General features: G+C 45.3%; 1 protein-coding gene across 1 annotated transcript in view; it reads left to right on the forward strand.

The window, feature by feature from the left end:
• The window catches only part of CFAP77 (cilia and flagella associated protein 77), a 96,150-nt gene extending 69,385 nt beyond the window's left edge, over positions 1-26,765 (forward strand). The window contains exons 4-6 of the mRNA XM_035102217.3: positions 4,830-4,935; positions 6,875-6,976; positions 26,014-26,765. Coding sequence (XP_034958108.1) covers positions 4,830-4,935; positions 6,875-6,976; positions 26,014-26,142 — 337 coding nt within the window. The 3' untranslated portion in view covers positions 26,143-26,765. The remainder of the gene's footprint in view (positions 1-4,829; positions 4,936-6,874; positions 6,977-26,013) is intronic.
• The last annotated feature ends 1,120 nt before the right edge of the window (positions 26,766-27,885 follow it).

Consider the following 27,885-nt stretch of genomic DNA (forward strand, 5'->3'; position numbering starts at 1 on the left):
AAAAGTTATAAAAGGGGAAACATGGTAGTTAAACTGTGGAATAGGGTAGAAGTAATAATAATAATAATATACTACAGGAGGTATTGATGTATACTAATGTGGATGGCTTTGAATAAGGATAGGACAAATCCACGGAGAATGTGGCCATCAATGGCTACTAGCCATGGGGGAGCAGGTGACGCCGTGCTTTAAACCATTGACCCTCTTGGGCTTGCCAATCGTAAGGTCAGTGGTTCTAATCCACACAACGCAGTGAGCTCCCGTTGCTCTGTCCCAGTTCCTGCCAACCTAGCCATTCGAAAGCATACCAGTGCAGCCAGATAAATAGGTACAACTGTGGCAAGAAGATAAACAGTGTTTCTGTGCACTCCGGCTTCTGACTCGGTGTCCCATTGCACCAGAAGCGGCTTAGTCATGTGGGCCACATGGCTCTGAAAGCTGTCTGCAGACAAACACTGGCTCCCTCGGCCTGAACCAAGATGAGCACCACATCCCATAGTCAAGTTTGACTGGATTTAACCGTCCAGGGGCCCATTACCCTTTTTTACTAGCCATTATGGCTATGCTCTGCCTCCAGAGTTGCTGGAAACCACAGGAGGGCAGTTCTCTTTTGCTGGGGTCTTGCTTTTGCAGGTTTCTCAAAGGTAAATGGTTGGCATCTGTGGCAATAGGATGCTGGGTGAGGTGGGCCATTGGTCTGATCCAGCAGGCTCTTCTTGGTTTCTTAGCCATTGGGCATGTTCTTCTTTGGAGCATGAGGCTGCAGCTAAGTGAAATAACAGGTTCCTAGGTTCAATCCCTAACACATTCAGGCTGGGCTAGGAGAGTGTCCTTTCTTTGAGAAGGGGATGATGGGCGAGATGGGCCATTGACCTAATCCGGCAGGGTTTTCCATATGTTCTTGATGCCCAGAGAAGGTATCAGAGGCTTATGTTGCACGGGGAGAAGGAAGCAGAATAGAATTTTGTAAGTTTTTCAGAGGGAAAAGTTTTCAGAGGAAACTGACACACCACCCCTAGAGTATAGTGTTGTCACTTTGTCCCTGGCTGCCTGCTCACAGGTCGGCGTTGTGCATAGATTTTAATTTTAACAAAACAGCTGTCTCCAGCAAAAGGATCATCAACATCTAAAAAGGTTTTTTTTAAAATAATAATAAAAAAGAAATTCTCTGTCTTCAGCTGAACAGACTTCGGAGCTGTCATTGATTTTCCGGGAAGTGGGGGGGAAACCCGCCTCTGGCTATTCAACCAAATTAGTAGTCACTGATGACCAATTATTTTGCCCCGCTGTGAACGGGAAGCCGTTACTAAAAATCCAGTTTGTCAGACCCAAGGCTTTTCCCCTGAAACACCTTTCAACCGGTGTGTACTTAGTCCCTCAGAAGGTTCTGATGCTTTGGGGAAGTTTAATCCTCCATATAAAAAAAATAAAATAAAAAGTTTTAATGAGCTGCAGGGATGTGACGGGCCATCATGAGAACAGGCTGTTCTGCTCTCGGTAGAGAACTGTTTCGCCAAATGGGCGAATCACGCCTGTCAGGATTTATACATACCTACAGCCGAAAAATGTCAGCCTTATATTTGCAAATTATAATTATCGTTCCTTGCGTTGACTGTCCTCCCCACCAAATACCTTAGGGTTTTTGTTTTTTCAAATAGAGAAGTCCTGATTTCCTAGTCTCTGTCACAAACATGCCACAGGCTTGTATCCAACAGGGAAGAGTTTGTAGCTCGTTTAAGGCCTACACAGTTTTGATTTTAAAATAATGTTAATAATTCATTAGCCTTTTTTAAAAAAAGATCCAGCCCACAGAGCCTTAATTAGGCACTCCCAGCCTCCCCATTTGGTACATGAGGCAGTTTTGGCTAAGTCATGCCCACCTGCCACCTTCACACCACACATTTAAAGCACTATGATACCACTTGAAATAGCAGTGGCTTCCCCCAAAGAATTTTGGGAGCTGTGGTTTGTGCATTGGGCTGAGAGGGGGAACCCCCTCTTCCCATTCCAGAGTGGTTTAACAATCCTTCTTCCCAGGGAATTGTGGGAATTGTAGTTCTGTGAGGGGAATAGGGTTCTCCTTTCTTTCTCTCTGCACTGTACGGTTGTCTGCTTAGGACTCTCTGATTTAGGTCTATAGTTCTGAAGCCCTGTGCGTTCCTCACCCAAAAGCATTTGGAAAGTAGCGGCTTAGGTGCGCCAGAAGGTGGAGGTGGCTGTGTGGTGGGAGCATTGGGTGGCAGAGAGTAGAAAAGGAAAGGCCAAGGATTGAAAGGAGGTGGCAGTTAGTAGGAGTGAGAGGGCAAGATGGGAGAAGCAGTAATTGTTAACAGGTTTGTTAAGAGAGAGAGAGAAAGAGTGTGCAACGTCCCCACGCACAGGAGGAGACTCACGGGGAAGACCTGGTTGTGCAGGTGTGTGTGTGTGAATATGGTGCCTTTCCTCCCTTTTCTATTTTAGTTCCCAGAACTGTCTTCTGACTGCATAGCACCAAAAAAGTGTCAATGGAGGGGGAAATGCCTACCCATGCTTCCTCTTTTTGCCCATCCATTTAAAAATCCATGTGTTTGCTGCTCAATTAAATAGTGGTACTTGCAGGGAAGAAATTTTCCACGAGGTGGAAAAAATTTTTTAGGTTTCTTATTTGCTTTGGTCTTGTTGTTTTATTTTATTTTTTTCTTTTTGTAAGAGAATCACAGAGTGCTTTTAATGAAGTTGACAAAACTGAAAAGCTCTCTGTTGTTTTTGTCTCATGCTTCTGTTAAAAGCAGAAGATGCCGTTAAAAGCAGAAGATGCCGTTAAAAGCAGAAGATGCCGTGGAAAACTTTGTGGCTGCAACTGCAAACATGTATATTCGGGGGGGGGCATGTTCTCATGCAAGTCAGCTGGCTACTGCACACATCCCAATTTTCCTCTGCAGAATGTTGGAGAGTATGATAACTGTTGGGTAAATCATTATCAACCTCTGACGGATGATTTAGAAGGATTGGTCCGGCATCACTTTCGCTGATCCATACTCAGCAGAGTTACATCTCAATGCAACTCCTTCCTTGGAAGCGTCTTTGGGGTTGAGGGTACACACAGTAGGCAATAACACACATGGACACCATAAAGATTCAGTCAGGTGTAGAGGTTTACTTGACAGGCATAAAAGCATATTGGTAGCAAATATATACAGACATTCACCACTGCCATGGTCAAGGCATGCTTAGAGTCCAACAAGAGTCCAAGACACTCTGCTTCTCTCACCGCAAGGCGCAAGCAAGAGACGCACAACAAGTTACACAGAACCATTCCCGTCATACTGTGCGTGTCCAAAGAACAGTTCTCATAGAAAATGTCCTTGCATAAACAAAACAATCTCAGCCTTCTGCTGCTTCTTGAAACTTCTTCTCTGTTCTTCTCTGTTTCTGGAACAAAGGATTCTCACAGAGAGAGAAAGAATATCCAACAATAACATCATTAGCAAAGGCTCCTCTGAAGCCTGCAGTGTGCAATAATTAGTAATAAAATTCATGGTAGGAGCAAAATAAATTAGGGGAGGGGGATTTGGGAAGAGTGACCACTTGCATACATGATGGGGAAATGGCTGCAACCTCCACCATTTATTTATTTTTAAAGCGTTGGCTATGATGAAGAAGGCATTTTATAGCTGCTCAACATTGACTTTAGGTAGGGTCCCACTCCTTCTGTGACTTCTGTATGTTGTTGGACTACAGCTTCCATCAACCCCAGTCAGCATGGCCAATGGTTAGGGGTGATGGCAATTGTAGTCCAGCCACACAATCTACTGGCCTCCCAGTGTTGTGAACTACAACTCCCATCACCATTGACCATTGGCCCAGCTGGGATTGGATGTAGGGAAATTCAGTTTTGTTTACTTAATTCACACTTCTCAAATGAAAACAAAGCTGTTATTCATAATTTACATTTTCCCAAATTTTGGGTTGGAAGTTCTCTATCCAAACAATGTTTACAAAAATGCATACTGTGTTTCTCATATTATAAGACACATCTTATATTTATTTTTTCCTCCAAAAAACACACTATGGCTTATTTTCAAGGGATGTCTTATTTTTTTCCTCCTCCTCCTGCCGCGGCCGGCATTGCTGCTGCGCCTATCACTATGTCTTATTTTCGGGGTATGGCTTATATTCCTTGAATGCTTAAAAATCCTGTTATGGCTTATTTTATGGGTTATGTCTTAAAATATGAGAAACAGGGTATATTATAGGGAATATATATATATATATATATATATATATATATATGTATGTATGTAAAGGGACCCTGACCATTAGGTCCAGTCGTGACCGACTCTGGGGTTGCGCGCTCATCTCACATTATTGGCCGAGGGAGCCGGTGTATAGCTTCCAGATCATGTGGCCAGCATGACAAAGCCGCTTCTGGCAAACCAGAGCAGCACATGGGATATATATGCATGCAAGTATGATGTAGAAAATAATGTATTATGTTAAAGGAAATTGCAAAACAGGTGGAGATGTTAGTCAAAAAGTCATATAAAAAGTTGCGACTGTTAGGCAAAATTCATGCTAAAAAGCTGGTGGATTTTCCCAAGAATTTAAGAAATCAATCAATTGAGGTGGAGCTATGGAGAAGTGGATTCAAAGATTGCAAAAAAGAGGAACTTAGCAGCAGAAACTGATGCATCCACCCACCTCTAGGCTGATAGGATGTTGGGAGTCCAGCAATGTCTAGAGGGCACATGTGGGTCTTGATCTGATCCAGTTATATGGCTTTTTATTATTAGGGATTCATTTATAGATTCCTTCTTCCATGAGATCTTTCCCTTCCCATTTTCCCCCAGGCCCTCCACGCCATTCTTTGATCTATTGCAGCACAAATACAAAGAGAAGTGGATGGACGAGCAGAGAGCCATCGTCAAAGCCGAGAAGGCAGAAAAAAAGCAGAAGGTGAGCAGACCTTAGGAGCATAAGAACCTGCTGGATCAGGCCAATGGCTCATCTAGTCCAGTGCCCTATTCTCACAGTGGCCAACCAGAGGCATATGGAAGCCTACAAGCAGGACCAGAATGCAACAGCAACTCTCCAATAGTTGTTCCTCATCATCTGGTATTCCAAGATAGACTGTGCCTGGGTATGGAGATTTTGCTATCACAATAGATCTCCATAAGAAGAGCCTATTGGATCGGGCCAATGGCCCATCTAGTCTAGCAACCTGTTGTGACAGTGCCAACCAGATGCCTCAGTGGGAAATCCTTAAGCAGGAGCACACTCTCCTCCTGTGGTTTCCAGCAACTAGTTGAAGATATGTGGGTTTTGACAGACTCCATGATGAAAGATTGGAGGTATGTTGCTTGTTCATTTCTAGGCCCAACTTAAGGAGCTTGTGTTGGTGTTTAAAGCTGTAAACAACTTAGGCTCCAAATATCTGAAAGACCACTTCCTTCCCTACAGATTTCCTTTGATGCCAGGATCAGCCTTCATGGTAGATCCACCACCTTCAGAATCTCATGGAATAGTGGTGACCCTGCAGAGAGTGGCAGCCTCTAAGTTGTGGAACTCACTCCCCACAGAGATGGATCTGTGCCTATATACTTGGGGGGGGGGAATAAGAAGTCTCACCTATTTACCCTAGCCTTTGATGCATGGGGTGCATATTTTAAGAACCCCTCAAATGGTAGTTTCTTTAAAACTGTTTTTAATGTTGTGTTTAAAATTGCTGTGACCCACACTGGGGAGCTTATGGTGAAAAGTGACTTCTTCTTCTTCTTCTTCTTCTTCTTCTTCTTCTTCTTCTTCTTCTTCTTCTTCTTCTTCTTCATAGTTAGCATGGACAAGAGATGTTTAACATGTGACACCAAAAGCATTTGTAATTTCTTTGAAAGTTTGTTTGAAGGAATTGGACTTTACTGTCTTGGATTGCTTCAGTATAATTTTTACCTCTTTTTTTTTAAAAAAAAACTTGTTTCCTCATTTGGGGTGTAGGGTTCATTCAGAGGCTAGTCCTAAGGATCATACTTTACACAAAGAATTAAGCAGATGTGTTTTCTCCAAAGTGCAAAATTAGAACAGTTTTCTGGGTGACCTCAGGCCAGTTGCTCACTCACAGCCTAACCTACCTCATAGGGTTATTGTGATGAGAGGGAGGATAGCTAAGTATGCCACCTTTTGCTCCTTGGAGAAAAAGTTGGGATATAAATATTGAAATCAATACATGCGTACATTAGGAGGGACATTAGGAGGTGATGGACTCTCCTTCATCTGAAGGAGGCTGGATGCCCAACTATCAAGAACTCTAGCAGTGGATTCCCTGGTGGAGGTGTTGGACTGACCTTTGAGTTCTCTTCCTGCTGTCTGTTTGCAAGCTTCAGGTGAATATGTCTCTGCTAAAATGGATATTTCAGCCAAATTCATTGACTCTAATGCTATCAGTCATTTCTGGCCATGATGACAGTGTTCTACCTCCACTGTCTGAGACAATGTGCCTCTGTAGACCAGTTGCTTGAAGTCACAAGGGGGGAGAGTTGCTGATGCCCTTAGATGCTGCCTGTGGTTGGATGCTGGACTAAGTGGTCCTTTTAGTAGCCTAATTAAACAGGACGCTTATTACCTTCTGCCTCTCTGCTGCTTCTGAATCCCAGTTGCTAGGAACCACAAATGGAGAGAGCTGTTACATTCACATCCTGCTTGCAGGCTTCCCTTTGGGGCATCTGGTTGGCCGTTGTGAGAATAAGATGCTAGGCTAGAATTGGCCTTTGACCTGATCCAGTAGCCAGATTCTTCTGATGTTCTCTTAGGCCCTTGTCACTTGATGCAACACAAGAGAATCTCTGCTGCAGCAACGTTCTGGTTGGCAGCACATTAATCTGTGTGCCGTACTTGTTTTTAGAAACGCAGAGGAAAGACATATGACACACGCACGACGCTGTTCAGGAAATTCCTGCCTCCGATGCAGGCGGATCCTCTTTGGAAAATGCCCCACTTTCAGAAGGTACGTTGGAGATACAAACAGACTTGTTGCCTTGACTCATTTGTGAACATAGCATTGATGACAGAGGTCCTGAAGAGTTGGCTCACAGCTTAACATTACTCAACCTCTGGAGAGGCCATAGTTCATGGGTAGAGCATCAACCTCACATGCAGAGGGTCCCAGGTTCAGTCCTCAACATCTCCAGGTGTGGCTGAGAAAGACTCCCTGTCTGAAACCTTGATGAGGCACTACCAGACACTGGGCTGACTCAACGGTCTGACTCAACATAAGCCACATTCCTCTGCTCCTGTTTAGGAAGTGCTATTGCTCAGTTGTCTGAGCATTCACATTGCATGAAGAAGGTCCCAGGCTCAATCCCCAACATCTTCTGGTAGGGCTGACAAAACAGCACCCAGCAGGATTGAACTCTCATCTTGTCACCTTCTGGCGGTTCCCTCGTTGCGAGAAGCCCAGTTACAGGGAACCAGGCAGAGGGCCTTCTCAGTAGTGGCACCTGCCCTGTGGAACACCCTCCCACCAGATGTCAAAGAGAAAAACAACTTCCAGACTTTTAGAGGGCATCTGAAGGCAGTCCTGTTTAGGGAAGCTTTTAATGTTTAATAAATTATTGTATTTTAATATTTCTGTTAGAAGCCACCCAGAGTAGCTGGGGAAACCCAGCCGGATGGGCGGGGTATAAATGATAAATTATTATTATCATCATCATCATCAGTGGAGACTTCTGCCCTGCTCTCTGCAGGGGCCTGAGGAGGACTTAACCTCTTGCTTATCAGCTGAGAATTTAGGGCTAAATTCTCCCACTTTAGATGTATGCACCAGTCCCTTGCAGGGAACTGGTAGATGCAGGCAATATAGAACTAATCCTCGCCTTTCTGCCCATTTCCCAGTGATGCTACCTGATGGACAGCTTGGCATGGTTTGAGCAAAATAGCCTCATGGGCCAAATTGGACGCCTGGTGGGCCATGGTCACCCTTTAGGCTAGAGGTTCCCCTCCCAATTTTGCATGAAGAGCTGCCGTGTCTAAAACTACCGTATTTTTCGCTCCATAGGACACACCTGACCATAGGACGCACCTGGTTTTTAGAGGAGGAAAACAAGAAAAAAAATATTTTGCTTTCTTGAATTGTCCTAGGCATAGCAGCCAACTCCTAGAGGCCTAGGTGCCTTTGCCTCCCTCATTAAATATTTGCAAAGGGGGAAAGCTCCATTTTTTTTAGGATCAGCTCAAAGTTGTGCAGCTTTTTTTGCAAATGGGAGAAGCCCCGTTGGGGGGGGCAGTCAGCTCAGAGTTGTGCATCTTTTTTGCAAAGGGGGAAAGCTCCAATTTTAGGATCAGCTCAAAGTTGCTGAGTTTCCTTGCAATGGGAAAAAATCCTGTTTTTATGGGGTTCAACTCACAGTTCTGCAGCTTCTTCTATAGGAAAGGAAAATGACCCATTTCTACAGTTTCCAGACAGATAATCTAATCAGCCAGTCACATCTCCCTCTGCAGACAACAATTGAGGCCTAGGCAAGGGGCCGGGAGGGGCCAGGAAGAGAACTAGCTCTCTTATCTCCCTCCCCAATCTCTTGCAATCAGCTGCTGAGCTGGTTCATTTCAGCTCATTCCCTCTTGTTAGCCTTTAGCTCTTCCTTAAAAAAAAAAAAAGAGCAGGATCTGCCTTTAGGCCCTGGCCAATTCGGCTCCAGGGACCATGCATTCGCTCCATAAGACGCACAGATATTTCCTCTTACTTTTTAGGAGGAAAAAAGTGCATCTTATGCAACGAAAAATATGGTACAAAGCAATGGAAAGTGGATTAATCCGTTCCAAACAGGTCCACGGAGTACTTAAACTGAAAGTACTCAAACCGAGGCATACTTAAACCGAGGTACGGCTATACTTTAGAGCACGGGTCTGCAACCTTTAAGACAGAAAGAGCCACTTGGACCCGTTTCTGAAGAAAAAAAATAAACTGGGAGCCGCAAAACAGGGACGTAATTAGAAATCAGAGGGCCTCATAGCAAAATTTGCTATGCCCAATAATCAATGTCCCAAAATGCCATAGAAAATTAATCAGGGCCCCAGTGTACCATAAATCATAATCAGTGCCTGATGTAAATAATAATTAATAATGAGGGCCCAATGTCATCCTCGTCATTATAAAAATAACTTTGAGTTTGGGCTGCCTTGATTACTGGGGACATAGCTGCCAAGTTCTCCCTTTTTTAAAGGGAAATTCCCTTATGCTGAATAGGCTTCCTCATGAGAAAAGGGAAAACTTGGCAGCTATGACTGGGAATGGGCACCAGCAACCACTGCCTTATGAGTTTGGGCTGCCTTGATTACTGGGAATGGGCAAAACTCTGACTCCCTTATTAGGACACCTGTATGGTTTCATGTGTGTTGCTCCCATCAAGTGAACTTATAAAATTTCCTCATATTGAATCAACCCATTGATTAATACATCTACCTCAATCTCCTGACCAGGCCGACAGGAGGCCACAGGCAGCCCGCAGGCAGGAGCAGCAGCAGCAGCAAACACGCGCTCCGAGCCCGCAAGCCTTTTCTGCTGCTGGGCGGGAAGAAGCGCGCCCGTTTTTAAAAAAATTAACTCCGCCCCCGCCCCCGTGAGCCTATTGGCTGCAGAAATGTGGCGGGGAGGGGCTGATGCAGGGAGGGGGCCGATCACGCTCCCCGGGCTGCTAATGTCACCTTGCGTCCTTTTTGCACAGCGCACGCGCACAGCAGAGTTGTGGACTCCGGCGGGTGCCGTGCAGGGCGCAGGTGCACAGCGCGCCGCCGCAACTGTGTGCTCCGGTGGCGGTGGGCACCGCGCGAGTATCTGGCGGGAGTGGCGGGCGCCGCCGCATGGCTCAGGCGGCGCATGGCTCGGACGCCTCCTCCCCTCGTATCCGCTCCGGAGCCGCAGCAAAGGTGTAAAAGAGCCACATGCGGCTCCGGAGCCGCAGGTTGCAGACCCCTGCTTTAGAGATAAAGAATCAAAAGCAGGGAGAGCCTCAAATTTGTGTATCAACTATCAGCAGCATCTCAATAGCAGCCTGAGCAGGCACACAGTTTCACCGCACATCCTCTTCCCTATTCTGGGCAAATGCATCTGTTGAAAAGATAGTCGTTTACTCCTACATTTACCTCTATGCCTTGTAAATTAGCACATGCACATTTTTAATGGAAACCTCTGCCCTCGTTGTTCTAACTTTTGCTGATGATCAAGTGGCCATCCCAGGAGTGGGGGTGTCATATATTTGCAATTCCAAACACACACATCCCAGTTTCCTATTTAATGCTACTCTCAAGACAGGAAAAAAGGGCATGCAGATTCCTGTAACGGCCACTCCATGCCATCACAAGCACCGTGCTTTGATCAGAAAAGAGTGTGGCTGGGTTTTTAAACTCCCACCACCCCCACCCCCCGTTTTGCCTCGGCCTCGTTGTACTCCACTTATGCCCCTGCCTTCCTCTGCATATCCATTTGCATATGTCAGTAATAATTTATCCCAGCTACTTGTCAGTGTGGGGTCTGCCGCAGCAGCGTGTGTCAGTGGAAGATCACGACCCAGGGGCTGTTCAAACAGATTGCAGTCGCTCGCTCACAAGCCAGGGTTGGGAGTCTTTGCTTGCTAACTTCACTCCCTCTGGGCCCTTTGCCAAATCCTCCAAGAGAGGAGAGGAGGCCCAGATTTTCTTGGACGACTGATCCCACTGCCCACCTGTTCTTACACTTGCAGTGGTTTGAGTCAGTATGGTACGTTCAACAAAACCAAGCGGTTTAAACTCTTCACTTGAATTGTGGCCAGTTCAGCCTGGTGGTGGCAGTGTTTACATCAGGGATGGGGAACATCAGGCCTGGGGACCAAATGCTGCCCCTGAAGCCTTTCTACATGGCCCTTGGGCTTCTTCACAGGCCACACCCCTCACCAGCCCTCATTTGCACCCTCCTCAAGAATTATTTTGCCTTTCTGATCAGAGGTAGATTTAGGGGAGTATGACTGGTTCAGTCACACTGGGCGCAGAGCCTCAGAGGCTCTGTTAGGACAGCACGGCTATCATTTACAATGGAGTGCAAGAGGCAGAGGGGCATCAAATTTTGGTGTTGCAGAGGGTACCACTGAAATTTGAGACCTCAAGACCTGCCACTGGTCTGATCATTCCTCCTGCTTGCGTGGATGGAAGATAGAGAATGGTGCATGTGTGTAGAAACTAGGTAAAATTCACATTTGTTGCTGTGCCTACTTTTGCCTCTTATCCTGGCTACCATAGGCATGTGGCCCATAGATGCCAACTCCCAGATTGAAAAATCCGGGATCGGCACCGGAAGTCGCGCTGCGGCCATTTTGGAACTGGGCAGAGCAGCACCGGAAGTTGCTTCTATGCATGCTCTGCCCATTTCCAAAATGGCCGCAGCACCAAAAATCGCTTCTGCGCATGTCCAGAGACTCCAGACATGCGCAGAAGGAGCCTCCCTGGGCTTGTAAGAATCCGGGGGATTTACAAGTTTTTTTTTAATCCGGGCTGCCAGCGGGAAACAGATGGAAAATTGGGGGTTTCCCAGGGAATACGGGAGACTTGGCAGCTATGATGTGCCCCCCCCCATGCACACACACACTGCTTGCCTACATCTTTGAACACTCACCTATTTTTAATACTCCCCACATGCAGAAAGCTAGTACAGTTGTACCTTGGAATCCGTTCCAGAAGTTCATTTGACTTCCAAAATGGAAACTAAAGCCACGGAAGCCCTGTCGAACATTTGGATTCCAAAGAATGTTCGCAAACCAAAACACTCACTTCTGGGTTTGTGGCATTCGGGAGCCAAAACATCTGAGTACCAAGGCATTCGGGATCCAAGGTAAAACTGTATCAGATCATAAAAATAGCCCTGGTGGATCAGATAAAAATGCCGTCTTGTTCACTAGCCTGTTTCTCATAGAGACCAATGAGAGGTCGCTGACAAAGTCACAAAGAGGTCAGAATAGCCCTCTCCTGCTGGTCTTCCCCAGAATAGGGGATTTTATTCAGTTTACATTTTGCAACAAACCTACCCAATTCACCATTTTCCAAAGTGAGATATGAACTGAAATGATGTCATCCCCTGAAATTTGCGTTATTTGAATTTTGCAATGCACTTCTCCTGCCAAGTGAGATGTATGGCAATGCATATGGTGCAAGTTAAGCATGCATAAGAATGCATATATCTATGAAAAAAAGCGCATAATGGAAAATTGCCTTGCAATCATTTGCATATTAGCATACAAAAATGTGTAGATTTTTAAAAATGCGCTAAAATGCTGGTGAACTTTCATGAGGAATTTTTATTTTAAAAATTATGGGCCTATTAAAATAAAACCTCTTTTTTGAACTGATACAATTTTTTCTCCTCTTCAAACTTTTTCTAGAGAGACTTGAGTAAAGGCCAGATCCCCAAAACATGGAAGACCTCAACTATAATAGTATTCCCCAAACCATAGAAAGACCTTGAATGTGTTGACTCATATAGGCCTATTTCTTTGATAAATGCAGATGCTAAATTATTTACAAGTCTTTTAGCTCATAGATCATCTTTGATTTTGCCCAATTACGTTCATCTGGACCAAAAATGAAATGAAATGAAATAAAGAACAAATCCACAAACTTATGTGGATAGGTGGAAAACTGAATTTAAGATTGGGGGGGGGAGAATGAGTAACTGCAACTAACAAGTCCTCCATCCCTATTCCCAGTGACCGGTATTCAGAGCCACACTGCTCTGATTTTATTTTGTTTTTATTTAGACCATTTATATATGCCAGTTAACTACAATCATCTCTGAGCAGAGTACAGTATGAGAAATTCAATATAGTGAGATTTTTTTATTTAAAAAGTCAATTGAAATAATCAGTTAAAATTAAAATGCCTGCTGAAATAATACTTTAAAAGTCTCAGTAGCTGCTGGAATTTCACTAGGGAGGGGGCCTGTCTGACCTCAACTGGGAGGGATCCGTTCCATGAGACTGGGCCCACCATACTGAATGCATGGCTCCTGGTGGATATGAGTGGCATGTTCAAGCCATCAGGGACTGCTATTAGTGACTCCCAGAAAGATCTCCATGCTCAGTCCAGGACATAGTGAGTCCGGCAGTCCCTAATAACCATTGATAGCCATAACCTCCAGGGCTCCATCTTCCAAAGCCATCCAAGTTGGCAAGGGGGCCAACTTGAATAAAATATTGGAGGGCCCAGGTAAGCCCCACCCTGCGTAACCGATCATATGACACGGTGCATGCACACCATTTGGATGGCAATGCCCATCCATTTTGGGAGGGGCCAGCCTCCTCAAATATTTTATTGGGGGGGGGCTGAAGCCTCCTCGTCCCCTAGGAGCTGGCTCCCATGCAAGTTGGTGATTGGTCATGTTATCTAATCCATAGTTCTGTCTGGGAAAGCTGAGGGCCTTCAAAGCCTTTCTGTGGGGCCCTCAGGTCTCTCTCCAGACCACATGCCCTACCAACTGCTCTTTACACCTTCCTTTTTGTGTTCTTGAATTTTCAAAACGCCTCTTGCTTCCCTGGATAAAGAGCAGGGGTGAGTTTGTATAGAACCTAGCCCACTGCACAGAGATAACATTTGCATCCATTGCTTCACCCACATTTGCCTCTGGTCTCACCCACCACTAACAAATGCCCCTCCTGCCCACGGAAGGTTGCTCCGAGGGGCATGCAGACCTTGGGCTGTAAAAGCTTCTGCATTCCTAAACTATGCACTGTGTTATCGGGGGGGGGGGAGCATGTAGGCTAACACAACTAATGCCACCCCATCACTCTAGTTGCCTTCACCCATGCCTGGTGTAGTGTTTAGTGTCCCTGACTGGGACTTGGGAGACCAGCCTTCAAATTTCCACTCGGTGATGAAGCTCACTGTGTGACGTTGGACCAGTGACTCACTCTCAGCCTAACCTACCTCCCTGGGTTGTTGTGGGGATTACATGAAGACAAGGATCTGGGAGACTGGGGTTCAACATACACACAAACACTGCAGTTGGCTATGTAGCTCACTGGGTGTGATGTTAAGCAAGTCACTGCCTCACTCAGCTTATAACCTACCTCACAAGGTTGTTGCGGGGATTAAATCATGGGGGAGATGAAACATATGTGCCACCTTAAACTCCTTAGAGGGAAATGTGGGATATAAATGCAATAAACAAACAAACAAACAAACCATTCATTCATTCATTCATCCTCCTGGACCACGCAGAAGGATTTCTCTGCAACTGAAACCCTTCTCCTGCCCCCCACCCCACTGCCCACTTAATTGCTGTCTGTCCACCTTTCCTGCCCTCCGGGCCAAGCCTCTGTGACATTACACAGTCATTCAGTCACTAAAGGCTAGACAAATTGAATATTTTTTCGCATTTGGATGCAGAGTTCAGGCCCCAGTGCCCCAGAATAATGGCACATGCTATTAAGCCAACCGTTTGATTTACAGGATTTTCATGCCGCCGTTCCGATTTGGTTCATATTTGGACGTCTCTTTGCGGGAAAATAGCCCTAATTTGTGCCTCCTGGGACCCTACGGGGCTTGCTTGTTTCCCCGCCAGTTCACTGACCTATCAGGAACAGGCGGGGGGAAGGTGCACTGGATTAGCAAAAGTTGCTGAACTGTAGTATATCTGCCAGTGCAGACACAGCAGCAATTGCTTAGCATCACATAACTCTTTGGGAATAGGAGAAAATTAGCATCCTGTCTATTCCGGCTAACAACCTCCAAGAAAGCAAGCAAAGGAGCTTTGTGTAACATATGTCTATAACATACATTTAAAGCATTATCTTACCAGACATGGCTTCTCCCCAAAGGATCCTGGGAGCTGTAGTCTGTTAAGGGTGCTGGGAGTTGTTAGGAGACCCTATTCCCCTCAGAAGGTACGGTTCCCAGAGTGGTTTAAAAATCCATCCCTTTTCCTGGTGAATTCTGGCCATTGTAGCTCTGTGAGAGGAAACAAGGCCTCCTAGGAACTCTCAACACCCTTAATAAACTACAGCTCCCATATTTCTTTGGAGGAAGCCATGATTCCTTAAAGTCGTATGATAATGCTTTATTATTTGTTTGTTTGTTTGTTTGTTTATTCTTTTAATTTGTATACTGCCCTTCATCCAACTATCACAGGGCAGTTCACAACATAAAAATACAAAACGAGAACACCAAATGCATGAGTGCTTACATATAAAGGCCTTTGGTCAATTAAACAAGCTATGGGGTATTGTTTCTTTTTGGTTTTTTTTATTACGGTATCATAGAATTGTAGAGTTGGAAGGGACCCTCGGGGTCATCCATTCCAACCCCCTGTAGTGCATGGATCTCAACTAAAGCATCCATGACAGATGACAGTATGCATTTTTTTGTGTTTTTATATAGTAAACCACCCTGTGATCTTCAAATGAAGAGCGCTATAGAAATAAAAGTTAATGGTAACAACTCAATAAGCCCCTTCCCACAAGCACATTTAAAAGAATGTATAAAGCTGCCTAAAGATACGTAATGAAAGCACTAGGCAAGCCTCCCTTGAGAGGGCACTCCACAAGTGGGAAGCCGCAGCAGAGAAGGCTCATTCACATTCTGACATCCTCTGGTGCTGTCACAGAGGAGATACATGAAGAAGAGCCTCAGGTGATGATTGCAGGGTCTTGGTTGGTTCATTGGCAAGGCAGCTACGGCAGTGGCTCGCCCCTCCAAAAGGACATGGGAGAATGTGATGCTAACGTCCAGTGAAGGTCTACCAGGCTTACATGTTGAGCATGCTGCTTTCTGGTAGTGAGTTGTGGGCAACTTACACCTGCCAAGAACAACGCCTCAGCACCTTCTGTATTTGCTGCGTCAGGAAGATTTTGGGCATCGCATGGTAGCACAGAGTCTCAAACAAAGATGTGCTCTCCCAAGCCCACATTCTCAGCATGTTCACACTCCTGTCTCAGCAATATCTATGTTGGCTTGGTCATATTTACAGAATGGAAGATGGCAGGATCCCCAAGGACGTGCTCTATGAGGAGCTGGCTTCAGGCACCAGGCCTGTTAGCAGACCAAATCTATGTTACAAAGATGTCTGTAAACATGACATGAAGGTTGGCAACATCACCCCCTCCATTTGTGAATCCCTTGCAGCTGACCGCAATGCCTGGAGACAGACAGGCAGGTTCATACAACCATAGCTGTAGCCAGAGGAGGAATGACCACTGGGAAGATAGCAGAGAGAAAAAACTACCTACCATGGTGCATCTGCAGTAGCACAACCGGGCGCCTTCATCTGCCCCAGCTGCAACAAAGCATGTGTCACCTGTATCAGTCTCTACAGCCACAGCAGACACTGCAACCTTCCAACAGTTTGACTTCACTCCCAAAGGTGTACTCCACCATTGTCCTCTGAGACCAGCAGATGCCAACTAGATTGGTTCATATGCAGAGATGCGGTCCTTGAGATATTGTGATTCTCAGCTGTTTAAGGCTTCATAGGTCAAAACCAGCACCTCGAATCGGACCCAGAAATTAATTGGCAGCCAGTGTAGTCGGGCCGGGAGTAGTGTCATATGCTCAAACTTGGATGCTGAATTCTGCACCAACTAAAGTTTCCAGACTGTATTCAGAGGCAGCCCTACATATAACACATTGGAGTAATCTAACCTAGAGGTGACCAGACCAAAGATGACAGAAGTTAGGCTATCCCTGTCCATTTAGGGGCACAGCAGAAGCTGATGGAAGGCACTCTGCACCACCATGGTGACCCAAGCCTCAAGTGACAGAAGTATCCTCAAGCTACATACCCGCTCGTTCAGAGGGACTGTAACCCCAACAAGAACAGGAAACCTTCCATCCATCTGGTCTAGGGAACCACCCACTAACAGTGCCTTATCTGGATTGAGCTTCAGTTTGTTGGCAGCCCATTGCCAAGGCAGGCCCACAGTCCAGCACATCCACTGCCTCGCTTGCAGTTGTAAAGGAATAGAGCTGTGTGTCATCAGCATATTGCTGACAAAGTACTCCAAAGCTCCAGATGACCCCACTCTGGTTTCATGTAGAAGTTAAACAGCATACAGGATAAAATTTAACCTAGAGGAAAAAACCTAGAGGTCCTCCACAGGACCAAAGAGCATCCCCCAAGCATCACCCTCTGAAAGGTAGGACTGGAACTTCTGCAAATCAGTGCCACCCACCCACAGCTTGGGTAGTTGCTCCAGAAGGATGCTAAGAGACAAGGACAATTGATAGTGACACATTTCCCTTGTATCTTTCCTGACTTCATACAGGGTGACCAAAGTGGTTTCTGTGACAAAACCAGGCCTAAATCCCAATTGACATGTATGTAGAAAATCAGTTTCCTCCAAGATTGCCTGCATCTGGTCCATGGCTACCCACTCAAGAGTTTTGCCCAAGAAAGGGAGATTGTCAACTGGCTGGTAATTACTTAGATTTTCCAAATCCAGTGAGGGCTTCTTAAGGAGTGGTTTTACCACTACCTCCTTCAAGCAGGCAGGGACCTCTCTGTCTCACAAAGAGGCATTCATCACCTTCCTGGCCCAGCCAGCTGTTCCTCTCTGCTAGTTTTATCAGCCAAGAGCAGCAAGGGTCCATCGTACATGTGGTTGTCTTGACTGATCCAAGTACCTTGCCCACATCCTCAAACCTTACCACCTGAAACTCATGCAATTCAACAGGACTAGACAATGTTCTGGACACCCCTTGAGAGTCATTTGCTGTAACATCGGAATCAAGCTCCCAATGGATACAAGAATCTTTATAGACCACAGCAACTCCCCTTCTTGAACCCTCAAGTTTGCCCTGATGCAGTGCTGAGTACCCAGGTGGGCACCGCTGGCTGAGACCAACTCCACGCTGCTCATTCAAGTCTCAGTGATACAGACCAAATCAGCCTCCTCATCAACAATTGGATTGTGAATGAGGTCCACTCTATCAACTTTTCCAGAACAATCCTAGTCATCAGAATTTGACACCCACTGCAGGATCTGATACTAACTCACAGCCACATTCTTCCTGAAAACAAACAATGGAAGTTTAACACACACACACAGAGAGAGAGAGAGAGAGAGAGAGAGAGAGAGAGAGAGAGAGAGAATGTATTTTTACATTTCCTCAATTTCTCAGAAGGAGGGGTGTGATATTTTAGAACTCAGTCAACAAGCAGCGCTCACACCATCCTCCTGGGCCCTCCATGTCAGGAAATTAAAAGTCTGTTTTGTTTTAAAATGAGTTGGAGTTGCTACACAGTGGGTCAGTATAGGTTGTCTTGCTTACTGTTGGGATTTTTCATTTTCTGTTCTTTCTACATGACAGAACCGTTTCAGAAGGGGACCCATTGACAAGCCATCTCATATAAAAAGTTCATAAGGGGAGTTTGTGGATATTGAGGGAACACATGAGGCAGTCAATGTGTCCTGTTTGCAGGAACAGGCCTCTTGTTTCAGGGATGAGGAGCCTTACCTTCTGGGCAACCTTGCAGGGGCCACATTAGTCATCAGTAGCATCATCATCCATTGATTTGTGTAATCATCTCTTAAAGCCATCCAAACCTGGTGACCATCACTATCTACTGAGGGAGTATTAGTGTGAACAGTGTGATAAAGTATTGCCTTTCTTCCACCCAGAAACTTCCAACATTCAAGTTCTGGCATTATTTACTATTATCTATTTAATAAAATTTAGACAAGCGGATTAAATTCACACCAGCTTTCTAAACACCTGAGTCAGTGCGCCATAATGGTTGGCATGTTGGACTAGGACTTGGAATGTTGTTGATGTTGTTGTTTAGTCATTTAGTCGTGTCCAACTCTTCATGACCCCATGGATCATAGCACGCCAGGCACTCCTGTCTTGCACTGCCTCCCGCAGTTTGGTCAAACTCATGTTCGTAGCTTCGAGAACACTGTCCAACCATCTCGTCCTCTGTCGTCCCCTTCTCCTAGTGCCCTCAATCTTTCCCAACATCAGGGTCTTTTCCAGGGAGTCTTCTCTTCTCATGAGGTGGCCAAAGTATTGGAGCCTCAGCTTCAGGATCCGTCCTTCCAGTGAGCATCCCCTTCATGGATCAATGCCTTGTCGTGGCGAAGGGGCTTGAATAACTCAGAGAAGCTATGAGCTATGCCATGCAGGGCCACCCAAGATGGACAGGTCATAGTGGAGAGTTTTGACTAAACGTGATCCACCTGGAGAAGGAACTGGCAAGCCACTCCAGTATGCCTGCCAAGAAAACTCCATGGACATTGAACCCCTTGGAATACCGGGGTTCAAATCCCCATAGCACCTTGAGGCAAGTCACTGCCTCTCAGCCTAGCCTACCTCACAGGGTTGTGAACCATGTATGCCACCGTGAACTCATTGGGGGAAGTGGTGGGATATAAATGCACTAGATTATAATAGGCTTGCCTAAACAAAAATGCTTCTATAGGGTGCCAAAAAGAGGACAGTTGAGAGAGGGATTGACCAACGGTGGCCCTCTGATCACGTGTACTTTTCCTGAGTTTGGTTCTGTTGCAGACAGAGATAACATCAGCTTTCTCAAATATATATATATTTTTAAATACCTGCTACCACGCTCTCTGCCACTTGTCACAGCATTTGTTGACAACCCTATTGAAGGTGGCTCTTGGCATGATGGAGACCGATCTTTCACTCCCAGACAGTTTATGAAAAGGAGGGGGGTTGAAGGGACGTGGGGGGGTATAGAGAAGGCTGAGAACACATCAATACCAAGGATTTTTTTTAAAGGGCCTCCGCAGCCGCCATCAGCTGATGAGGCTTCTCACCTGAGCCCCCCAGCGCACCGCCTCCAATTAAATCAAAATGGTCTGTTTTTAATGGTCTTTTACACTGACAAGTGGGCGATCATTCTGGGCCACGCTAGCTGTCAGGCATCCGAAGCAAAATCTCCGTTGATAATGCCCAATGGTTCCAATTAGGAACCGAGGCCGCGCCTGGCGCGCTAACGATCCCCCAGCTTCCCCCTAGGCCCCTTCGGCACTGGCTGTTGCACGGTACCTCCGCCTCCTCCGCCACAAATTACTGACACAAAACGGAGGCGCCCCGGCGTCTCCTCACCACGCCAGGCCCAGGCTTGTAGGGCTTAATGAGGCGATGGAAGTTTTTTTTTTCTCCCGCCTTTCCCGCTAAAATCTTTTCTTGTTTGACAGCTGCTCGAGTGTTGACCTTATAAAAGATTTAGTGTTTCTCATTATTTTCTGCCAAGCCTCGCAAGTGATGGCTTTTGCGGATATCATTTGCATCCGTGTGTGTGTGTATATATATATACAGAGAGATGTGGCATAGGGTGTGTACCTGAGCACATCTGTGTGTTTCCGGGTTCCAGGGGCGACACAGTTGTTCCCTTCTCCGATAAAGGCCTCATGTCTTTAAACTCCCCCAGGCCACAAAAATAAGAGATGGGTTTGCCATGGAAGAAACTCAAATTAGTAGGTGCCTTAACAACAACAGCAACAAAACACTCACAACAAGTACCAGCCCTATGAGGCCAGAGGCAGAGGGCCTCAAGCACTCCGGAGCAATGTATGCATTCAGGGGGAACGCTCATGGTATGCAGGAGGCGGGAAGCTGTGCTTGAGCATTCCCTGCCACATCAAAAACTCACCGCCCTGGGAAAGCTAGCACGTCACCAAGTCAGGATTTAGCACGGCTTATCTTCACAATCTGCTCCTTTTTCTGTGGATAAGAGAGGTTTGTTTTGTTTAGTTTTGTGGGGTGAGGGGCATATCACCATTTCAGTGTTTTCTGTCTGGCTGTGCATCTTCCTCATGCATTGAGACATCGGATGGGTATTTGGCACAAAATATTCAGAGCACACCAATCGCAGCTCTCCTGGCTTGGCATGGTCTAGGGAGGGCCAAATCGCACCACTTGCATGTGTGTTTGCCCTTAAGCCTGTTGTAACTGTGAGGAGAAACAGGAGTGTAGGAATGGGGGCTGTGGGGGTGGTCCACCCTGGGTGTCATCTATGGGGGGTGACAAAAAGGCACACTGCGGGGGGCTCGTCTCACTGACCCTGTGTGTGGAAGCATGTATGGTACCCTGTTTCCCCTTTTAAAATACGTAGTCATAAAGTAAGCCATGACAGGGTTTTTAAGCATTTGAGAAATGTAAGACATACCCCGAAAATAAGCCATACTTCCGCACCGCGGAAACCAACCCCCACAGGCACCTCCGCTCACAGAGTCACAATGCGGCTGGCACTGCAGGAGCGCGATCAGCTCCAAGAGCGCCACTTGACAGCTGATCGCGCTCCCGCCTTGCTGGCTGCATCCCCGCGCTCCGCCTTCTCATCCACCGCCGTCCCTGCCACTTCTATGCTTGCCACCACTGCTGGGCTCACTGCTTCTTCCTTGCCTGGCCCGGCCAAGGAGCTTTGAGCGCCCTGCAGCGGCAGGCGGAGTGCCTGAGCCAGTGGCCTCCGCCTGGCCCAGCCAAGGACACCTGCCACCCCGCCACCCGGAACCGGTGGCTGCTGCAGCGCCGAGCACTCAAGAGAGCCCAGCAGCGCCCTGAGCCAGTGCCCTGAGCTGTAAAAACCATACCGGTAATAAAAAAATAAGACATCCCACCGAAAGTAAGCCCCCTGTGTTTTTTTGAGGAAAAAAGTTATAAGACAGTTTCTTAAAAAAGGGAAAACACGGTTATTTATATATCACATTCCAAAAAGGCTTCCAAGAGGTTTAAAAGTGTAAAACCACTGGTAAAAATAAATCTACATGTAATTAAAATATACAAGAATTCTGTCAGAATGTTTAAAACATCAAAAATTAAAGTTTGCAATACAACAAACCTTTAAACAGCATAGCAAAACAATGCAACAATTGAAATTATTCAATGAGGAGGTTCAGGTCAAGTTGGGAGGTCAAGGGAACAGTTGTCTAAACAGGCATGACTTCAGTAGCCAGGGGAATGCCAATGCTGATGGGGCTCTCCCATTTCTGCAGGGTAGGCATTGCACAACAATGGTGCTGTCAGTGAAAAAAGCCCACCTCCACATTCCTGTGTTAAGAAAAGACGGGTGTAGCCCTGAGTGTCCACTATTAAAGCAGCCAGAGCTGTGGGGTTCAGGATCCTCTACACATTTGGCAGGGTATACATGTGTGTGTCACAGCTGGAGAGAGAAGGGTTACAGAGTAAATGTCATTTTATTTGCCAATATAGAGTTTAGAAGCAGAACAAGGGGTGATTAGGGTCTGACAGTTTTAATGCACAATCCTGTCGCTTTCTGCTGTCAGATACAGACCTCTAACCTCAAGTTCCCTTGCTGTGGCTTTAACGACTGACCTGGGATTAATCCATACTTTTCAAGTGCCCCTAATAATGAGAGAAGCTCTCATTTTTTTCCAGAGAAATAAATAAATAGCATTATTTCTCTCTGGTGCTGAGACTAGGAATGTTCGTGCCCAGGCAGGCATTTTGCTCCCAAGAATCAAACCAGATCATACGAATTCAAAGAAAAAAATTGTCTCTGAGAAATCTCAAACAAGAGTATAATGTGGGAATTACAACTGGACTGATTTGCATGGAGAATATTTGGCAGACTCAGGAGGCAGAGAGTATCTACTGCTGAAAGGCTCACAGATGCTCACATAAACCTAACCTTTTCAAACCTTATTGTACCAAAACAAAAACATTGGGACTGCTTTCTTTTTTTTCTTTTTTTATTTTTTTTTTAAAAATATTTTTATTAATTTTCCAATTAAAACCAATTATATCACATTCAATATTTCAAATTATACACATATATATATCAATCAAACCGAATGTTATGCCAAATCATCTAAAGAATTTTTTATTTGGGTTCCCATGCTTCAAGAAATTGGGAATTCCTCGCAACTGTCCACTGCCGTCTTTTTTCTAAAGTTCAAATCGTCCTCCAAGTTCATAATAATCCAGATCTTCCCCTTAAACATTAGGACTGCTTTCTGGTGCTTTCTAATCAGCATGATCTGGCCAGAGTAAAAGAGTTTCCACTTTCTCCCACCACTGCCTCTAGAGCAGCGTTTCATGGCTGGATGTGATGATTCACTGTGTTAGTCTGTATTAGAGGCATTCCACCATGCCGGCTGCTCATACTAAGCCTGACAGTTGCGTTTTTCATCTATTGCCTTGAAAACATTTCTCCACATCCACCTCCCTGCCAATTTCTACAAGGGCCACCCTGATAACTCGTAGACACCCAGCGAGGTTGGACAGATAAAAGGAAGTACTGCTTCACATAGCACATATTTAAACTATGGAACTCACTCCCACAAGAGGCAGTGATAGCTACCAACCCACATGACTTTAAAAGAGGATTAGACAAGTTCATGGAGGAGAAGGTTTTTGATGGCTACTAGCCACGATTGCTATGGTCAGAGGCAGTAATGCTTCTGAGTACTGTTTGCTTGAAATCACAGGAGGGGAGAGTGTTCTTGTGCTTGGGTTCTGGTTGAGGGTTTCGAACTAGTTGGCCACTGTAAGAACAGGATGCTGGACTATATGGGCCATTGGACTGTTCCAGCAGAGCTCTCTTGATGTTCTCATGAGACAAAGAGGGAGGAAGCTGACAGACAAGGGTCACTCCTGGACTAGATGTAAGAAGATGAGGACCAGCTGGAGGAGGATGGGGGTGGTGGCTGCACCTGTCATTGGCTCTGACCACCTACAGTTGGCCTCCCTACCTTCTTCCCCACTCCCTACCTTCTTCCCCAATTACCCACGACCACTACCTGACTCGTCATATTTTAGCATGCACTGGGTATGATTCCTGACAAAAAGGAGCCCAGGCCAGATCAGGGACTCATGCAGAGATGCAACAGAGACTCCACTCTGTGAATGGCACCTTGGGTTTACATTATTCTAATTATTAAGGCTCTAACAATGCCTCTTTTTTAGCATACACAGCAGACAGTTTGGGAATTCCTATTCTGAAAATGACATTGATGCAGAACCTAACAGTGTCTACCTGCTTAGTTCGAAGGGAGCCAAGGGAGATCTACCACCCTCACCCTCAAAAAAGAAAGAAATAAAGCCTGATTATACAGGAGTCTAATTATGGATTTAGATATCTAACTTGGAAAATGCCAAGTGATCTGCTCTAATGAGATTTGAGGACTTAATACCTGAATGTCCACAATTATCTTTGTAGCTGGAGGTTCGTCTGCCAATCAGAAAATTAGCCTTTGGTATCGGAGTAGTTCATTAAGCCTTGTTGATGATGGTAGGATAAGGTTCCCAAAATGGACCCGAGACAAAGGACTTAATCAACCATTCCCAGAGGGTGGGAAGCCTCATGGGCAGGTTGGATAGTTAGAGGCAAGGAAACACCATTGAAAACAGGCAAGAACAGGTTGGCCTCTTAATTCTCCTGGACCTCTCCTAGGGAACTGCCTCAGACCAGGTTGAAAGTTGGTGCATCTAGAGCAGTGTTTCTCAACCAGTGTGCCTCCAGATGTTTTGGGACTACAACTCCCATCATTCCTGACCACTGGTCTTGCTAGCTAGGGATGATGGGAGTTGTAGTCCCAAAACATCTGGAGGCACACTGGTTGAGAAACACTGATCTAGACCAGTGCTGTCTACTCTGGCTAGCAGCTACCCTCAAGGGACACTGGCAGAAACAATTCTATTCCATTACATGCTCCACATTCTGCCTGACTTAGGGGTGGGGAACATTTTTCAGGCAGAGGGCCATAATCCCCTGTGGACAAGCTTTCAGGGACCACGTGCTGATGGTGGTGGGCCCAGAGCAACAAATGTAAATGTTACCTGACAGCAGTATTAATATTATTATTATTATTATTTAGTCACTTTTCCCATACAATTAACTCAAAGCAGCTTTCAGTAAGCTCCCACTCACACCCCATCCATGGCTCCACCCACTTTTGCTTCTGGCTCCATCCACCACTGTGATGTGGTCCCTGAAAGCTTGCTTGAAAGGAAATGTGGCCCTCAGACTAGAAAAGGTTCACCACCTTGTGCTGTAAAAAAGAAGTTAGTAGATACACATCGAAAACCCACCTGAAAAGTTACACAATTATCCACTTGTCTTCCATGGCTCATTTATGGCCTCTGTCTCCGAGTAGGATGTCTTAGTCCTGCCTTTTTTGTGAATATGGAGGTGCTTTAGATTTTAGCTTTAACTCTGTTTTATGTTGGTTTTAATGCATGTTTTTAAGTCGCTTTGAGTTCCTTTGTGTAAGAAAAGAGATTAAAAAGTAATAATAATAATAATAATAATAATAATAATAAGCATAATAATATCATGGCAGCTTGAATAGTAATTGCAACTCAGTGGAAAACAGCCCCCAAACTTACATGGGACACTTGGTACCATTCATATTGGAATACAGTAGAACTTATAATGGAAAAAACCTATGCATAATTTGATATTTTGACAGGGACTAGAACCTTTCTATATGATTTGGCATTCCTTTATTGCATATACAGTGAAAACATCATTTCAAGACAACGTTAAGCAGCAGCCTGGCAAATCTGCAAAATAATAATAATAATAATAATGTTTATTTACGTGAAGGCACCTTTTATACTTGCTTTTTTTCGTTGATGGCTTGGACTTTGTCATTCAACCCATATGCAAGTGTACTTGATCTCAGAACCGGCCCATGCATCAGGTGGGTAAGGAAACCACCAGGGTGGCAAAAGTCCAAGAGACAGCAGCCCCATGGGGACCCTGCCCACCCCACCACTGGCAGCAGCTCTGGCTTTTGGTGAAATCTTGCAAGCTCTCAGTGGAAGCTACTGCTGCCACTTTGCAGGCAAGTGGCACAAAACCCAGTTAAGCCGAGGCAACAGCAGGGCAGCTACATTACCGTTTCGCCTCAGGCAGAAACAGAACACGCGTCCCTTGCTTATTCTATGTGCTTATTTTATAGTTTTGCTTTTCATCTTTTACGTAATTTCCATCTTTATAATTGTTTTTTCTGTTTCATGTACATTATCAAATTAAATTTTAAAAATCATTGCCGCAACAACGGTAATTTGACCAATGTCCATCTCATCTCCTTCCAGATATGTCCACACCTCTCCACCTTCCAAGACAAGGAATCGTACCAGAGGGCTCTGAAAGCCTTCCAGTCAGAAATCCCTGTGAGGATTGGGCCCCTGGCGCAGGGCCTTTACACCACCACTGCCTGCTAAGGATCATCCAGAGATAAAACCGAGAATAAAAGCTCCAGCTTCTGCATAGCCTGGGCACCCTACTATAATCTTCCATTGCATGTTTCAGATTTCAGGTCTGTTTGTATTTGTGAAGTTGATTAAGCTCATAATTGACTAAGCACCTTCTGTCTCTACATTAAACATTTAATCAATTAATTCATTTGTCAGTTCATTCACTGGAAGCATTTTTTAATATATAAAAAACTCTGCTGTTCACCCAAAAATGGTACTGTAGTAGCTTGTAAGGTCAGGAATGAACAAGGCAGTCTCTGCCCCAAGCACCTTACAAATCTAATAGCCCAGAGTTCATACTGCAAGTACATTCTGACACTTTTAATGTTTCAATTTCTTGTTTTTTTGTGTAAGCTGCTTAGAGGATCTGTTTGCAATCAAACAGTGTATAAATTTTGTGAAACAAAAGAAGTGGATAACGAAAGAACACTATGTCATTTGCAAAAAAAATGTTTATTGTAATGTTAATTGTAATGTTTTATTGTAATGTTTATTGTAATGTTTATTGTGAAATAAACAATACATGAAACAAAAAAAGCACGTATAGTGGAACACTTATGCCAGTTGTAGAAATAAAGATGTACTGCATATTCCTGCGTATTAGACTACTTTTTAACCCAGGAAAATCTTCTCAAAAGTTGGGGGTCGTCTTATACTGTACGCTGGGTCGTATTTCTTATATGGCGAGTATATCCCAAACTCTATATTTTAACTGGAAAAGTTGGGGGGGTTGTCTTATACTCCCAGTCGTCTTATACGCCGGAATATATGGCAATTCAGTTATGTGTATTACAATAAAGACGGTTCCATGGAGGAAGCTGCCTTCAGAGTTCCTCGTACCATAAGAGACAGGGTAAAGTCACATGGAGACCAAGTATCCTCTCCATCACAAAGACGACGATCTGCTTATGGAATTCGCTCCCACCAGAGGCTGTGATGGCCACCAACCTCAACAGCTTTAAAATAGGATTAGACAAAGTCATGGAGGAGAAGGCTGTCAGTGATTGCTAGCCACAATGGTAACTAACTATGCTCTTCTTCTGCAGCTGGAGGCAGTTGCTGGAAACCCCAGGGTGGGAAAGGGCTCTTGCTTATTACAGGTTTCTGCTTAGCCACTGTGAGAACAGTATGCTGGACTACATGGCCTGATCCAGCAGGCTCTTCCTATGTTCTTACAGCTGTATCAATCAAACATGGAGGATAATGTGAGGATAAGAAGGATGATATGATTGGGCTGTAACACAGCTGATAATGTGTTCTGCCAGGGGGCTATATAATTCACTATTAATAAAAACTTGCAAGGGGAAATCATGCAAACATCAAAATGGTGAAATCTCTAGTTTCATCTAAGCACCCTGCAGTGTGTTCAGCTACTCCAGTGTGCCACGCTCTTGCAAGCCATCTGTCATGAGAGGGGCTGGATGGAGACTATGACTGCTTTATTTCTGAAGCAGCACCAGCAGCCATGAGATCTTTATCTAAAATGGGTTCAGGAACCTCAGACCTGGGGGCCAGAGGCAGGCCCCTCCCCTGCCTCTGGCCCTCAGAACTCTCCCTAAGTCATGCCCTAATAGTGTTTGGAGTTTATCTGTATTAGTGGACACTTTGCTTAGCAATAGATCCATCTGCAGCACACCTTACCCTGACTGCCATCACACTGAGTCACACCTGAGTATGCAAAGTAAGAAATTTAAGTTTATTGTAGGAAAT

The sequence above is a fragment of the Zootoca vivipara genome, chromosome Z2 (assembly GCF_965207765.1).
Source record: "Zootoca vivipara chromosome Z2, rZooViv2.hap1.1, whole genome shotgun sequence".
In the NCBI taxonomy this organism is placed as follows: Eukaryota; Metazoa; Chordata; class Lepidosauria; order Squamata; family Lacertidae; genus Zootoca; species Zootoca vivipara.